Below are 15905 nucleotides of genomic sequence, written 5' to 3' on the forward strand. Positions count from 1 at the left end.
TCGACTTGTATTTTTAAAATCTGTCTGCTACAGAGCAAGATGGGGATCTGTTATTAATTCAAGACTAGTTTTGTTTTTTCCTGCTTACTCACAACTCCACCCAGAACCTATCACACTGAGAGAAATAATAATATTCAGTTATGATGTTTCATCACTATCATGTATTATTTACTAGGTGTTATACACTAGTTAAAACCAAACACCAGTGGCCTGCCCCCAGGGCTCTTATCTATTGTTGCCCTATTTTCTCCTTCCCAAACATCAAGCTCTGATATGGGCAACCTTTGATCGTCCAGATGCTGGCAAACTATAGGCAGAGGGACGTTGCAAAATGTTTGCCCAAAAGCTTCAAGATACTGTGGTAAGACTGGGACCCCATTTTTAAGAAACATATTTGAAGGCTGAAATATCACATACCACATCAGATTTAGAAGACCAAGAGCACTTCTCTTCATTGCTCTTCTACATGAACTGCCCAGACCTTACCCTTGTCGGTTGTTATTCCTGATGAATAAGGTGCAACTGCAATGGTAGTCTATGGCCATCATGAAATAGGGTTGGCTTTAAAAAGGATTTTAAGTTCTGTTTAATATTCTGTTTTTAAAAGGTTATCAAAATTATCAAGGTAAATTTCTAACTTAGGTTTGGGGGTTTTTTGTTTGTTTGTTTTTGGGGGGGTTGTACTTTGCTGTGCAAAAGACATTTTATAAATCACATGTTCCACTGTAAGCAAGACTACATCTCAGGCATTAGCCATTCTACAAGTCGCAGCTGCAACAAAATTGGACAGTGAAGGGTGTTCTGGTTCCATTTCCCTGGAAGTCACCCATATGTTCTTTCAGAATATCTTCCACATTTTCTTTTCCACTTACTCTTCTCAGGACTGTGTGGAGATAACTAATAGAGGAATGATTGTGGTGATTTTTCCCTCTCAGTAACTACAAGTATTTATTTGCACAAAATTTTGATTTTAAAAGTATTCTGTACATAAAGGCAAACAAATATGACTTTACCTCTCCATGTCTTAGAGGAGTAATCGTACCCCTTGAAACTCCCATGCGAAATAGTGTTTCTGTGGCCTGCGTACAAAAAGAGAAAGTTATTTCAAAAAGGAGTCAATTTAAAAGCACAAAATGAAGGTGTCTTTTCTCATGCATTGTTAGTTGAAACCTGACATGCTGCTGATGGGAGAAAATCCCATACTCACAAATGCCAGTTTTTGTTAAATCAGCACTTATTATATTAAAATAATAGTATAATAATAATAATAATAATATTGTAATAAAACAATAGAACACATAGTAAAATAATAAGTAACAATAAAAGATGTTGATTTTATAAAATTAAATATAAAGTGTAGACATGCCTTTAATAACTTCACAGATATCTCTTATGGAATAAAAAGATCTGTCATGTTTTGATACAAAACTATTAAAGAAAATGTAAGAGTTTCCAAAAACGGTCATTAATTGGAAAGGACAGGCATGAAATAATTCTCTTTTTTCAAAAACACTAATACCATACAATACTTTTGAAGCTAAAATTGAGAAAAAGAAAAATAACACACTAAGTATTCGCTGTTTTATCAGTGTTTGTCATTTGGTCATGAATGAAAGAGCTAAACGGTTAACTCACTATAGGAGGGATGCAGTGGCCAGATTCCAAAAGGTTGCTTGAACAGGTGACACAACACAGATAACTTTTGAAATACATAGTGATAATTGGTATTTTTTCCCTTTAAAAGGGCAGCTAGTGGGTGAGCACACACATAACCAATATTTCCCCACACTTCATGTCTTAGTCCATAAGCACTTTTATTTCTTTTAACATTTTGTTTCCCAAGTTGCAATGGCCAACTCACAGGCTTCCATTTATTAGCTCATTTACACCCACGAGAAGTTCATACCAACTCCAAGACCTAATTCTCCTTCACCCTCTTGAAGATTAAAGGGCTGAGAGTCTTATTCAACCTTTGTGTTCTTCAGAACTGATTCTTTTCATCCATTCTTTCCACCAACATTTTAAGGATGTCTCAGTCAAATAGTGTATTCTGTCAATACTGCTAAGCTCCTGTTGTTTCCATTGAGAACCAGTGGTGTGTGTGACTTTCATTCTTCTTCTACTAGTAACAGACTTCCTTTAATATAGTTGGAGTCACACAACTAAAATCAATTGTCAAAGCTCCTTAGAGAAAAAGTTAGATTCACAGCATTTGTGAATCCAGGACTGTGGATTTCTTGATAGAATCACCACTCACGTGTGCTGAATGTTGCTAAGAAGATTAGAACTATACTCGAAGTGACCTACTTAAATGGGTGTGGGGGAAGGAAGTACCCAATGATCCCAAAGCTGCTCAATAGTAGGGTTGTGGAGTTTTTAATGTATACAGAGACAGCTAAGTATTAAAGGGCTTACACAATTAGTCAAGTCAGAGAGAGTAGTAACTGGGATGTATAAGAAGTTGTATTAACATAAAGCCCTGGAAAAGTATTCGAAGTGCACATGAAGTTTAGCAAAGTTTCATTTAAAAAGAAAATGAAAGAAAGAGAAATTAAAATGAGAAGGGATATTAAAAATTATTGGCACTGCTTAATTTAAATGGTAATTCTGCTATGAATGTATGTTTTCTTTAAAAATTTCACACACAAATCTTTTCCAAATTTTAATATTGTACTCTTACTGTACAGAATTAGAAAGTGCAACCCAGCAAATTTTTATTCAAGCTGTCATCAGCTTTTTTAAAAAACTGCATACAGGTTTTGCTCTTAAAGTCTTAACAGCTTTAAATAAATAACATCATCATCATCATCATTATTATTATTATTATTATTATTATTATTATTATTATTAAACTATGTAATGCCTAAGGAACATATACTTTTTGTACAAGTACTTTTTGCTTTCTTAAAGTTTTGTTTTATCTAAGTTATTCAACCCACTTCAGGGTGAAAAAGACTGCCCCGTAGGAGCAGGTTTAAGTCACACCTGAGAAAGCCAGATTGGGACCATGGCAACCACACACTTTTTTGTCAGTCCAAAAAGAAGTGGCAAATAGCCACTCCTTTTTGCCCCAGGAAAAAGCTGGCTTTTCTGCCCCCTGCAGACTGAAGCCAGCTTTCAGGCGCTCCAGCAGCATGTAGCGTGTAAATGCCACACTGCCAGAACACCCAGAGGCTGACCCACATGTGGGCAGCTGGGTGGTATGAAGCTAGCTTCTGGGTGGCTTCAGAGCATGCACTGTCAAAATGCTGTGTTCTGAAGCTACTTGAACAGTTGTGCAAAGGTGCAGTCTGTTTCACCCCTTTGTTACCATATAGAAATCTTTCCCAAGCTGTGCACAAAGCTGTACAAATCATGATCAGATCAATTAGAAAACTATTATCAAATTACTAAAAACAAAATTATAAAGTTAAAAAGAGGTACACAGAGAGAGCACAAACTGTTACTCACCACACTGTCAAATGCCCACATCTGAAATGTGGCCTGCATTGAGGCAAAGGTATATATCCTCCAGTGCTTTTGAAAAGTATGCAGGAACAACCACATAGGCACACTCCACACATCCAAAGGTATATATCCCCTGAAATTCCTTGTGTACCTCCCAAATTACTCTGAAACAGAGACACAGGCCTGTTACAGACAGCCAAAATAAAGCTGCTTCGAGTCACTTTGGAGGTATAGTATTTCAATGATGCATGAGTCTGGAAGCTTCACCAAAGCTGCACTCCAGTCTTTAGGACTGGAGTGTGGCTTTGGTGCGGCCTTTGGACTCTTAGGACGCATGTATCATTGAAATACCATACCTCCAAAGTGACTCGAAGCAGCTTTATTTTGGCTGTCTGTAACAGGCCACAGTATCTTCGGAGTTGTCTACACGGGCCAAAAGACCTAGGTTTCCCCAGCCTCACATCATCTAGATAAGATAATGCAAGCTAAAACCTCTGGGGAAGGATCAGGCTCAATCTTACAAGACCAGACACAGATCCAGAGGATCCAGCCTGACTCCAGGGTAATCAGCTAATGCTCCATTGTAATTTACCTCTGGTTTGCCATGCAGTTTCCCTGAAATGCCACAACTGTTCACACGATCCCCTGCAACATTCCTTACCATGCCATGCATTGCCCTGAGAAGCCCTCCACCACTGCATCCAATGCAGAAACAGCATGCTTGGCCACGTGGGTGTGGCCAGAAACCCTGTTTCTATGTGGCAACAAGAGACAGGGCATCTTAGTCAGGGTGATGCATGGCAAATTAAGGAGCATGCATCTGTCCTGTCCCAGGTGGGTGCAGGGATGGGTGTGTGAACCCATCCCCATGTTGACCCAACCCGGGTCACCACCATGGCCAGAATAGCACAAGCTGAGCCCATACTATCCTGGCCCATCTGCTCAGCCCTTCTGACTGCCTTTGAGTTTATTCAAATATTCACAGAAAGAAAGGCAATTGAACCAAATCTCCTGGAACTATGGCAGTTAAGAATGCAAGTTTTAAAATGATCTCGGCCTCAGAGGGAGCCATCAGGCAGACCCAGCAACATCAAGGTCTGCCTGAAGGAAGAGGCCCCTCCCTCCTCAACTGTCATCTCGGCCTCAGAGGGAGCCATCAGGCAGACCAGCAACATCTTCGACTGCCTGAAGGAAGAGGCCCCTCCCTCCTCAACTGTCATCTCGGCCTCAGAGGGAGCCATCAGGCAGACCCAGAAACATCAGGGACTGCCTGAAGGAAGAGGCCCCTCCCTCTTCAACTGTCATCTCGGCCTCAGAGGGAGCCATCAGACAGACCCAGCAACATCAAGGTCTGCCTGAAGGAAGAGGCCCCTCCCTCTTCAACTGTCATCTCGGCCTCAGAGGGAGCCAGCAGGCAGACCAGCAACATCTTGGACTGCCTGAAGGATGAGACTTCTCCCTCCTTTAACTGTATTTTTATTGTATTAACGATTTTACTGTACACCGCTATGATCATCGCGGAATAGCGGTCTATAAATAAAACATATTATTATTATTATTATTAAGTATGGGAACTGTGCATTTCTCAGCAAGCACAAAATTGATCATGTCAGGGCCATGAGACCTGTTGCTTTCCATGACACTGGAGTGGAGAATCTGTTTCATGTTTTCACCTGAATTTTAAATGAACCATTCAAGACACTGACTGCTATCCCCCAAATAGTTTCAGAACCTTACAGAGCTCATTTAAAGTTCAGAGTTAAATCTGGATCAGAGTAATTGCTCCACTAACACACACCCTACCAGACACTGCTACATCATGAAGAATCTGTCTCCTTGATATGCTTGCCTCTTCCGAAGCAAGCGGCTTCTGATTAGCCTATCATTAAAAACAAATCTTCTCCAACTTTTAAAACAGCTTCCTCTTCCACACATCACTGAAATCAACAGCAGAATGTTTCAAGGCAACATGTTTAGGGTTTAAGTTTTTGGTGCTATTCAGCATCTATAGCAGCCCCATGCAAAACTTTGTCTGGGTGTCTCTTGCATATCATAATTAGTGTTAAAGTACACACCCACCTGACTGAGATAAGATGACATGGGTACTCTATCTGCCTGGCTTTGCTTGATCCGGCTAGGCCTGGCAGTCATTAATCTGCATTCTGGTGGTCTCAGTCTTGCAGAGAAGGAACACATCCGATGCAAAGTAATTTGTACCCTTCTTTGTCCTTTTAATTTCCAGTCAGCTCAGGTTACTCCTTACAACCCAGAACACACCTGATTTTGGAAGCTGGGCAGGACCTGAACAAGTTAATGCTTGATCATACTAGTTATGTTTCCTAAATCCTGCCTGGAATGTATTTATGTTATTTTATTTACTTCCCAACTTTTTCCTAACACAAATAAATTTTAAACAAAATGTAGCCAAAACAATATATAGTACAAATACTTTCTAAAAAAATTAAATAAGCAATCAAATTAAAACACTAATTTAAAACAATTTTAAAAGTGCTCAGAGCATAATAATGGAAATAGAAGTAAAGCACATCTTATTATAAGACAGCGAATAGCCAATGAATAGCTGAAGGCCTGCCTGAACAAAAAAGTCTCTGGGGCAGCAGAGAACAAACCTGTACCCACAAGCAGAAGAGCCCTCCCTCCATGGAATTTGACACCATCTGGCCTAGGATCGGGACTCTTGGGAGAAACAGCAGGCCCAACTCCATTGGGCCTACCCTTAAGAAGAATAAGAGCCTTCCTCCAATCCATCTGCCTTAGTCCAGGCCTCAGAGGGAGAGAAGAACTGCAGGACCTGATCCCCTTCCCTGCCACCATTCCCTTCTCCTTTTGTGTCATGTCTTTTTAGATTGTAAGCCTGAGGGCAGGGAACCATCTTATTAAAAAGACTGTATGTACAGTGCTGTGTAAATTACAGCACTATATAAATAAAGCTTAATAATAATAATATTATCCAACTCTGCGACAGCCTTCTAGATATTTAAAGAGTGCAATCATGTCACTCTGTTTTACCAGACAAAACATATGGCTCAGTTCCCTTAATCTTTCCTTATATGTTTTGTTCTCCATACCTTTTATCATCCTTGTTGCCGTTCAACCTGCTCCAACTTGTCAATTACAGTGGACCCTTGTTATACGCTGGGGTTTGGTTCCAAGATCCCCCGTGTATAACAAAATCCGTGTATGCTCAAGTCCCATTAAATATAATGACATAGCAAAATGGTGTCCCTTATAAAAAATAGAAAATCAAGGTTTGATATTTGAAATTTATACTTTTTTTAACATTTTCAAACTGTGTATGCTTGAATCCATGTATAAAAAGTCCATGTATAAGAAAGGCCGACTATATCTTCCTTAAAATGAGTTGCCAAAACTAGTGCAAATTATAGTAGGAGTCAGACTGTTACTGCACTTGTTTTAGAACTACAATTCTAAAATATTATTTGCCTTATTTGCTGCAGCATCACAGTGCTGCATCATATTCAATTTATGATCAAGAGTAATTCCAAGGTCCTTTCACATGTACTGTTGCTAAGTCAAGATTCCCCATCCTATAAGTGAGCATTTAGTTTCTGTAGCCAAAATGCAGAGTTCAGCATTTGTTTCTGAAGTCATCTCCAACATACAAGCATGTTAACTGTAGCACCTTTAATGTGGTGAGACAAAGGGGCAAACAGGCATATCCCTGCAAGCAAAGCAGACAGACGTCACAGAGTACCAAATTCTCTCCAATTTGCCCAAATTACCTAATTCAAATTTAACATGAGCCAAATTCAGAAGATGTCTTTAGGCAAGGAGCTATTTCGAGGGTACAGGGGGTGCTTGAGGAGAAGGGGTGATTGGTGATTCTGATGGAAGAAGTAGGAGGCTGTAGAATTGAACGACTGGCATTAATAAGTACTACTACTTATAATAGGTGTAACAGATACATATATGTGTGTCTCACTAAAACACAATATTTTTGAAGACTTCCATTCCACAGCTCATATGTACTCCTGAAAACTCAATCTATTTTAAAGGAAATAGCAAATCAGATACCTCAGCATCTCATTGGCCAGCACTCACTGCAATAAACTCTGAACCAGTTCAGATTCAATGGATTCACTATGTGATTCAGAAGATTTATGTTTGAAATTATTGTCAAAATACTTTTACACTGCATAGTTATATCATCTTTTACATTCCCCAAAGGCAGAAGTAAGTTTGGGTATGCAATATTTATAAATGAAAGACTACACTACCACTGAATTGCGGGTTTTTCACATCTATTAGCTGAGTTCAGTGATTTATGCATGAAAAAAATGAAAATTGTATCTTGCCCTGACTGCTAGTAATTTATCACAAGCCAAGAGTAAACAATAAATATTACCAGTTGCGTCTAATCTGAGTGACAGACAAAGCTTTTTTGTTTCGATACACATATGCCATACAATCCCTCCAAACTAATCAGAAACAGAAGAACAAGATTTAACCTATTTCACATTTCTTAAAGTTACCCTTGCATTCTGTCTAGACTGATGGCTAATTAGAACAAAATCATTTCTGGTGAAGGTTACATGTAATCTGATAGAGAAATAGTTAGTTGGTGCAATATTTACTTTTAGAGTATCATCAAAGTGGACCCAAAGATCTACAATTAATTGGGTGAAAACAATTAGAAGGTCAAGAAACCCATTCTGGTATGCATTATAAGGGGGTATTTACTTTTCTAAAACTGGTCATTTTCTCTAGGAAGTATACTGGCTGCCCAACAAGGCATGGAATAACAGACTTTGAAAACTGACGTTGACATGGCCATGAAAATGTTTCACAGAATATAAACTATGAGATCATGCAACTGATTAGCAATACAAAGTACTGTAAAAAAGAAACTACATGTCTGCTGACTTCTACATGTGAATTAAATACCTAGCTGTTATGCAGAATCTATGACTACTGGACAATGCACTGCCCAGTCCAAGGGTGAACTTTCAATTACCTTTTTGATTTAAAAAAGCCAGAATGATTTTTTGTTCTTTATTGCTCGGGCACAATAAAACTAACATCCCCCTAAGTAATCAAGTATGCAAAAACGGGATTGCCCAAGTGAAGAAAAAATATATTTAAACATCCATACCATTATTTGGAGCAGGGGCAAGGAAGGCATGGCTGCCAATCTTTTCTCTAATTCTTTACATGATAAGCAAAACCAAAAAGGAGGGTTGCTCTGAAGATCTCACAATACAGCAATATCAATAGCAGCTACATTTCTATACCGCTTCACACTGAACTAAGCAATAAGCAATCTCTAAGTGATTTACAACGTGTAGGTCAATTGCCCCCAACAAGCTGGGTACTGATTTTAGCAGCCTCGGAAGGATGCCAGGCTGAATTGACCCTGGAGCCCCTGGGTGGAATCAAACTCACAATACGTTAAGGTTTTCAGACTCCAAAGAGTCTGAAAACTCCATGAAAAGGCTGATCAATCATGACACATTCTAGAAGGCCATCTCTCTGTGTGTGTGTGTGTGTGTGTGTGTGTGTGTCAGAGAGAGAGAGAGAGAGAATATACTGCAAATGAAGATTGTCATCAAGAAGGAGCTATTCCATCCTATGAAACAGGAATAGGCAGTTACGGACTACAACTGCTATAATCCCTTTCCACTGGCAATCATGGTTGTTGTTGATGGGAATTGTAGTCCAAAATATCTGGAGGACACCTACCCCTTTTCTTGGCAGCCTTTAGTAAGACTGTTTCCAAATTTGAAAATCATGTACCCAGATCTAGATACTGATTCTGCCTACTGATCATGTCTCATTTCCCTGACAGCTTTTTGAGTTCCAAGCATTGGCTCCATACTTTAACACAACCCAATCTTTTCTTGCTAGAAACACTGCCAGACCAAAAATAAACTGGAAATATGACCAAACATGTAAACGCAGGACAACTGCACTACTCCCTGCATAAATGGTGGTGTCACAGCAATGCAAAGACAAATCATTATTAGATTCCAGAGGCTGCAAAGGCACTGAGGCTGGCGCCCGTGGAGCTAATAATTCAGGAATGAATGAATCCCTCAGTGTGCTTTACAGCAATTAAAATATGTATATTTTATAAAGTGGCACTCCTTTTGCTTCATTTGTGCTAATTAACCACAACTCAAAGCATTATCCTGATACACCATATGACACATTTAACAGCCTTATAAACAGGGCACCAGGACAGAATTCTTTGTGTGATTAGGAGCACAAAATGGGACCAGATTAATTTGTCACTAGGAAAAAAAAGGAGAAGGGCTGGAAACAATCCAACACTTCTCAGTAAGTGTTGTTTTACTAGCACAGCACTGTTGTTAAGTAGACTGTAAATGAACTTCCAGCCTGCCTAGGTGAATGCCAGGAAACAATTGTATCACTGTTCTTATAACTTGTGTAAGGTGTTTCTGTACTCAGCTACCCCCATCTCCCTCCAAGACTGTTTCCTGCAGTAGCTTATCTCACCAGCAGACATTTATTTCTGCCACAAATCATTTAAATCCAACTTAGCATCAAGACATATAGTTCATAAACTCTACTAACAATATGCAGGCTTGTAGTACTCAAAGCCACAACTCCCAAAAAAGTACTTCCATGTCCCCACAGTCACCTATCAATAACTGTGGAATAAAAATAAATTATTTCCATCAATATGTGATTTCTTAACAAATTCCACAGCTAAATTCTGGGTGCGTTTTCAAACCGAAAAGATCTGCTTTGCAGCCCTGGTTGAATTCAAACATCTCCTTTTCATTTAAGATGATGGAGCCTGTTTTCAATAAAGAGTACAGGCATGCCTCAGTTATCAGCGCCTCTGACAAAGAAGCTCCTTTTTACAAAGGGTTTCTGTGTCCTTAGGCTTTTCTTCCTTGCCTTCTGTCTAGCTGGAAGATTTTTTTAGCAGCATATGCACTGGGATGGTAAAGGACAGCTGGAGAAACACAAACTTTCTGTGGCAGTTTGCAGAAGAATGTCAGTGGTAAAAAAATGAAGTGTGTGAACTGAGAAGGATTAGAACCTGCTCTAGCCAATCCTACTGTTGCTGTCTGCCTGCCTTTGTTGTTGTTGTTGTTGTTCTTATATCCTTTCAATCTTGTTTCTAATTTACAACGACCCTATCACAGGGTTTTCTTGGCAAAATTTGTTCAGATGAGCTTTGCCATTACCTTCCTGTAAAGCTGAGTGTGTGACTTGCATTTGGAAGGAGCTTTCAATAATTTTCTAGAAGGTTCAGAATGTTTTTGTTTGCTTCTGTAAGGATTATCTAACCGGGTTGTTTAATTTAATCTAGCCATATTGATAGTTTGCATTAAAACTTTGCTGAAACATATTAAACTGCTCTTCTTCCTGGAGAGAAGTGACCAGTGGGGTCCCACAGGGCTCTGTCCTGGACCCAGTGTTATTCAACATCTTTATCAATGACCTGGATGACAGAATTGGGAGCATACTTATCAAATTTGCAGATGACACCAAATTAGGAGGAATAGCTAATATCCCAGAGGACAGGACCAAGATTCAAAATGACCTGAATAGACTAGAAAGCTGGGCCAAAGCTAACAAAATGAAATTCAACATGGAGAAATGTACAGTATTGCACTTAGGGCGGAAAATAAAATGCACAAATATAGGATTGGGGACACCTGGCTGAATGAAACTACATGTGAAAGGGATCTAGGAGTCCAAGTAGACCACAAGTTGAACATGAGTCAACAGTGTGATGCAGCAGCTAAAAAGGCCAATGCAATTTTAGGCTGCATCAATAAAAGTATAGTGTCTAGATCAAGAGAAGTAATAGTGCCACTGTATTCTGCTTTGTTCAAGCCCCACCTAGAATATTGTGTCCAGTTCTGGGCGCCACAATTCAGAAAGGACATTGAGAAACTGGAGCGTGTCCAAAGGAGGGCGACTAAAATGGTGAAAGGTCTGGAAACCATGCCTTATGAGGAATGACTTAGGGAGCTGGGGATGTTTAGCCTGGAGAAAAGAAGGTTAAGAGGTGATATGATAGCGCTATTTAAATAGTTGAAGGGATGTCATATCGAGGAGGGAACAAGCTTGTTTTCTTCTGCTCCAGAGAACAGAACCCGGAACAATGGATGCAAACTACAGGAAAAGAGATTCCACCTCAACATTAGGAGGAACTTCCTGACAGTAAGGGCTGTTCAACAGTGGAATGCACTCCCTCAGAGGGTGATAGAGTCTCCTTCCTTGGAGGTCTTTAAACAGAGGCTGGATGGCCATCTGTCAGGGATGCTTTGATTTGGATTTCCTGCATGGCAGGGGGTTGGACTGGATGGCCCTAGTGGTCTCTTCCAACTCTATGATTCTATGATTTTATGATTCTATTATTCTTTTTTCTTTTTCTTTTCTTTTCTTTTTCTGTTTTTGTGGCATAGGAATCTATCATGATACTTTCCATGATATTTCTGTCCCTGGTGCCCAAATGTCTGTTTAAAAAATATTAATGCTAAGAAACATATCTACTTTGTTCATGGAAGTATACCTGTATCTTTATTTTGTATCCCCTCCCTAAGATTAATAACACACACCCTTTCAAGCACCTTATCAAACTGGTAATGGTAAATTATCACACATTATCAAACTTGTGGTAATGTGTGTGTGACACAATATAACAAAAGGAATACACAAAAGGAATGTGGCAATACTCTAAAAGTAGCATAACACAGAAACAAAATAAACAAAATTAAAGTTTCAGTGTCTAGAAACACGAAAGGTCTTCACCTAATAGAAGACATCCCGGCAGCATATCAGGCAATTCTGCCTGCAAAACAATCATTCCAAAGCCAGAACACTGCCACTGAAAAGACTCATTTCCCAGTAATCCTAAATCACAGCTCATATCAGAACAGTAAGAACATCCTTTCTGTTTCTTTTAATTTTATTTTTATTGATGAAATCACACTGAAAAGCGATTCCATCTAAACATTTAGGAAGGCCATCTTTATTCTAGGAATGGTGTGATAGTGGAATGGACTGCCTCAAAGTGTGGTGGACTCTACTCCTTTGTGGAGTTTTTTAAAGCCAGTTTTGAATGAACATCTTTCAAGAGTGTTTTAGCTGTGTTTTGCTGCAAGGCTGGGGTTGTGGTCCATTCCAGATATATGGTTCTATGATTCTACTGGAAGCCATCCATGGAAAAAAGATGGTGCCTCCCGTAGAGTTGTCATAACCCAGCTGCAACTGGGATTTTCCCGGTTTTGGCAGCACCGTCCCCCTCCCGTCCCAGGTGCCGCCAAAAACCGGGACAACCCCGGCGGCCCGCAGGGCCTCGCTGCCCTCCTCCTCCTCCACCGCTCATGGCTGCGCGGAGGAGTCGGAGGAAGAGGAGGGCAGCGAGGCATAGGGAGGAGGAGGCGAAGGTAGAAGCGGCACCTCCCCACGCAGCCGCGCCACCTTCTCCCACCTCCCCGCGCCACCCACCTCCTCCTCCTCCACCCCCTCTGCCCCAGGCTGCGCGGCCGCGTGGAGGAGGCGAAGGTGGAGATGGTGCGCCTCCTGCGTGTGACCACGCCAGCGTCCCCGCCTCCTACGTGCGACTGCGCCACCCACCTCCTCTTCCTCCGCTCCCTCCGCCCCAGCCGTGCGGCAAATGGAGGAGGGGGAGAAGGAGGAGGAAGAAAAGGAGGAGGGGGAGGAGGAGGAGGAGGGTGGAGGAGGAGGAGGAGGTGGAGGAGGAGGAGGTGGAGGAGGAGGAGGAGGAGGGGGGAGGAGAAGGAGGAGGAGGTGGAGGAGGAGGAGGTGAGTGAGTGAGTGAGTGAGTGAGTGGCCAGAGGCCTCAAGGTGTTTTTATTGGGGGGGGGGGGGCTTTTAATGCTAACAAGTCTCCCTTGTTTTGACAATGATAGGGTGGTGGTGGTGGTGGTGGTGATGATGATGATGATGATGATGATGATGATGATATGAGTCAGCTTCAGAGGCATGCACGCACTGTTTCTGAAGCCGAGAGAGTGTGACTTTCCAAAGTACCTTTTCTGTGTGTTTTTGGTACTTTAATGGTGATATTGATATCAGCAAGCCTCTGAGGCATGGCCAATGTAAATTGCTGTGATTTTTACAAACTCATGCGCAGTGAAGAAAAACCGAAGTCCCTTGACCAAGTACACACTTCTGAGAAGTACAGTTGGTGCAAGAACTGTGAAACCACCTTGACATCATGTTCAATATGCATAGCCATGTTAAACCATGCTAAGTGTTAAACCCAAGGGGTATGGTTATGGAATAAGCCTCTGATGCAAGAGGCCATGTTAAGTAAAGCCATGTGAAATGCCCAAATGTGCTGTTGTGTGTGTTTTGGAATGGGGGAGGGGTGTTTGGCCAGAAAGGGAAGTACATTTCTGCCATCTGTCTAGAAATAATGCCCAAATGTCCTCCATTTTTATCATGCCTAAGAAACATGCATTTATATTAACATTTTTTAAAAAGCACCAAATTTTTTGCGTGTCCTCCATTTTTATAAAAATGTGTCCTACATTTGAAAATGTTATCCTACACTTGTCCTACATTTGTCCCGGTTTGGAGGTCCTGACTTATGGCAACCCTAGCCTCCCGGTATCTTGGTCCCAAGCCATGAAGAGCTTTAATGTCAAGTCTAGTACTTCAAATTGCACCTGTATGAAGCTAGTGCAGGTGGTATAACACACTCCTAGTATTTACAGAAACACCTACCTACCCTTTTACCAGCCTGCCCATAACTTTAGATAATAGGAAAACACATATCCCAGTGGCATGACATGTCATCGGCACAGAGCACCTTCTCAGTAGTGGCACCTGAACTATGAAATACCCTCTTCACAACAGCATGACTAGAGTCAAACATGGAATCGCTTTGGTATTTACATCTCAGGTTTTCTTTGTTTTAACTACACATGTTACTTTTGTTTTTTATTAATGCAACATATTGTTATTGCTTTATTATTTCTACACTGCCATGATATCTGTAAGAATGAAGAGTGTATTTAAATTTTACAAAAATGACAATTAATAGTAGAACCAGTCAATAGGTTAGCGGCTGCATTCTGAACCAGCTGTAATTTCAAACTATTTGCAGAGGCTGTCAGACATGTGAAGTATTAATCTAACCTGGAGTTTATCAGATACTGGATAACTGAGGCAAGGATGGAAAAGAGGCCATTATACCTTTCTTATGAGAAAGTACATGTGTTTATATTACTGTATAATTTAGTAATAAAAACAACCAAATCTAAGAAAGAAAAGTAATACAATCTCAGAATTTAATTAATTCAGTCATACAGTGGGCCCTTGGTATCCACTGGGGTTTGGTTCCAGCACCCCCCGTGGATACTAAAATTGGTGGATACTCACGTCCCACTAAATACAATGGCATAGTAAAATAGTGTTCCTTATATAAAATGGCAAAATCTAGGTTTGCTTTGTAGAATTTATATTTTTTTAATATTTTCAGTCCATAGATGCTTGAATCCATGGATAAAATATCCATGAATAAGACGGGCCAACTGTATACTGTAGCAATCTCTTTTATCATGGGCTGTGATCTACAGGACCAGAAGTTTACACAACTGTCTTCTGATACTGACATATTTCTTACCTCATTTTGATTAAAAACTGCCTATCACATACATGTGTGGACCTAAAACAGGGGTCCCTAAACATATTGTTGGACTGGAACTCCCAGCTTTCCCCACCATTAGCTATGCTGGCTATGGCATGCTGTCCAACAACAACTGGGGGCCTGCATGGTTCCCACCTCTGGCCTAAATCCAAGTGATAGTCCCAAATAGAGTAAATAATGAAATTTACACATGCATTGGCTTTGCATTCAGCAAATAATAATAATAATAATAATAATAATAATAATATTTATTTATGTTTCCCCGCCTCTCCCGGTTTGGTTTAATAAGAAGAGCAGTTACATTTAGACTATGAACTGCAATACTTTTAAACAAACAGTGGCTGAAATTCAATTTTTTTAACATAACAATCTGCTTAAATCATTCCTTCATAATCATGTAATTGTCTTACACATTTGCCAAAACATTGGTCAGTTTACAAGTGTGCCTTACATGAGTATTTAACCTCTTCATAAGCATTTAATCAGTCTTGGCCTCTTTGCAACTAATAAACTAACCCTCGGTTGCAACAGAAATAGGATAAATAATTTGCAAAAGGAGAGCTGGTAAGTACAAGCATCTGTTTTCAAAGTGTTCTCTGGAAAACCAACTAGTCAGATCACCCTCACCAAACCTTCTGAAGACAAGACATTAATAGTTGACAACTTCATCCCCATCTAGGCAGCTCAAGTTAAATATGGGCAGGAATATCAGTCAAAACAATTTCAGTTTTCAAATATCTGGAACCAATTAGCCGAAGGGGAAAGTTTCCAAAGGGCCACCCATTAATAAACACAAAATAATTTGTGTCTGCTG

General features: G+C 40.3%; 1 protein-coding gene across 1 annotated transcript in view; it reads right to left on the reverse strand.

Moving 5' to 3' along the window:
* Nucleotides 1-15905, reverse strand: part of LOC149320074 (transmembrane protein 135) — a 228032-nt gene that overhangs the window by 148042 nt on the left and 64085 nt on the right. The window contains exon 5 of the mRNA XM_089512873.1: nucleotides 1014-1079. Within this exon, the coding sequence (XP_089368999.1) occupies nucleotides 1014-1079 (66 nt within the window). The remainder of the gene's footprint in view (nucleotides 1-1013; nucleotides 1080-15905) is intronic.

Source organism: Sceloporus occidentalis, unplaced genomic scaffold (genome assembly GCF_023333645.1).
Source record: "Sceloporus occidentalis isolate IW3139 unplaced genomic scaffold, rSceOcc1.0.p SCAF_2, whole genome shotgun sequence".
Taxonomy (NCBI): Eukaryota; Metazoa; Chordata; class Lepidosauria; order Squamata; family Phrynosomatidae; genus Sceloporus; species Sceloporus occidentalis.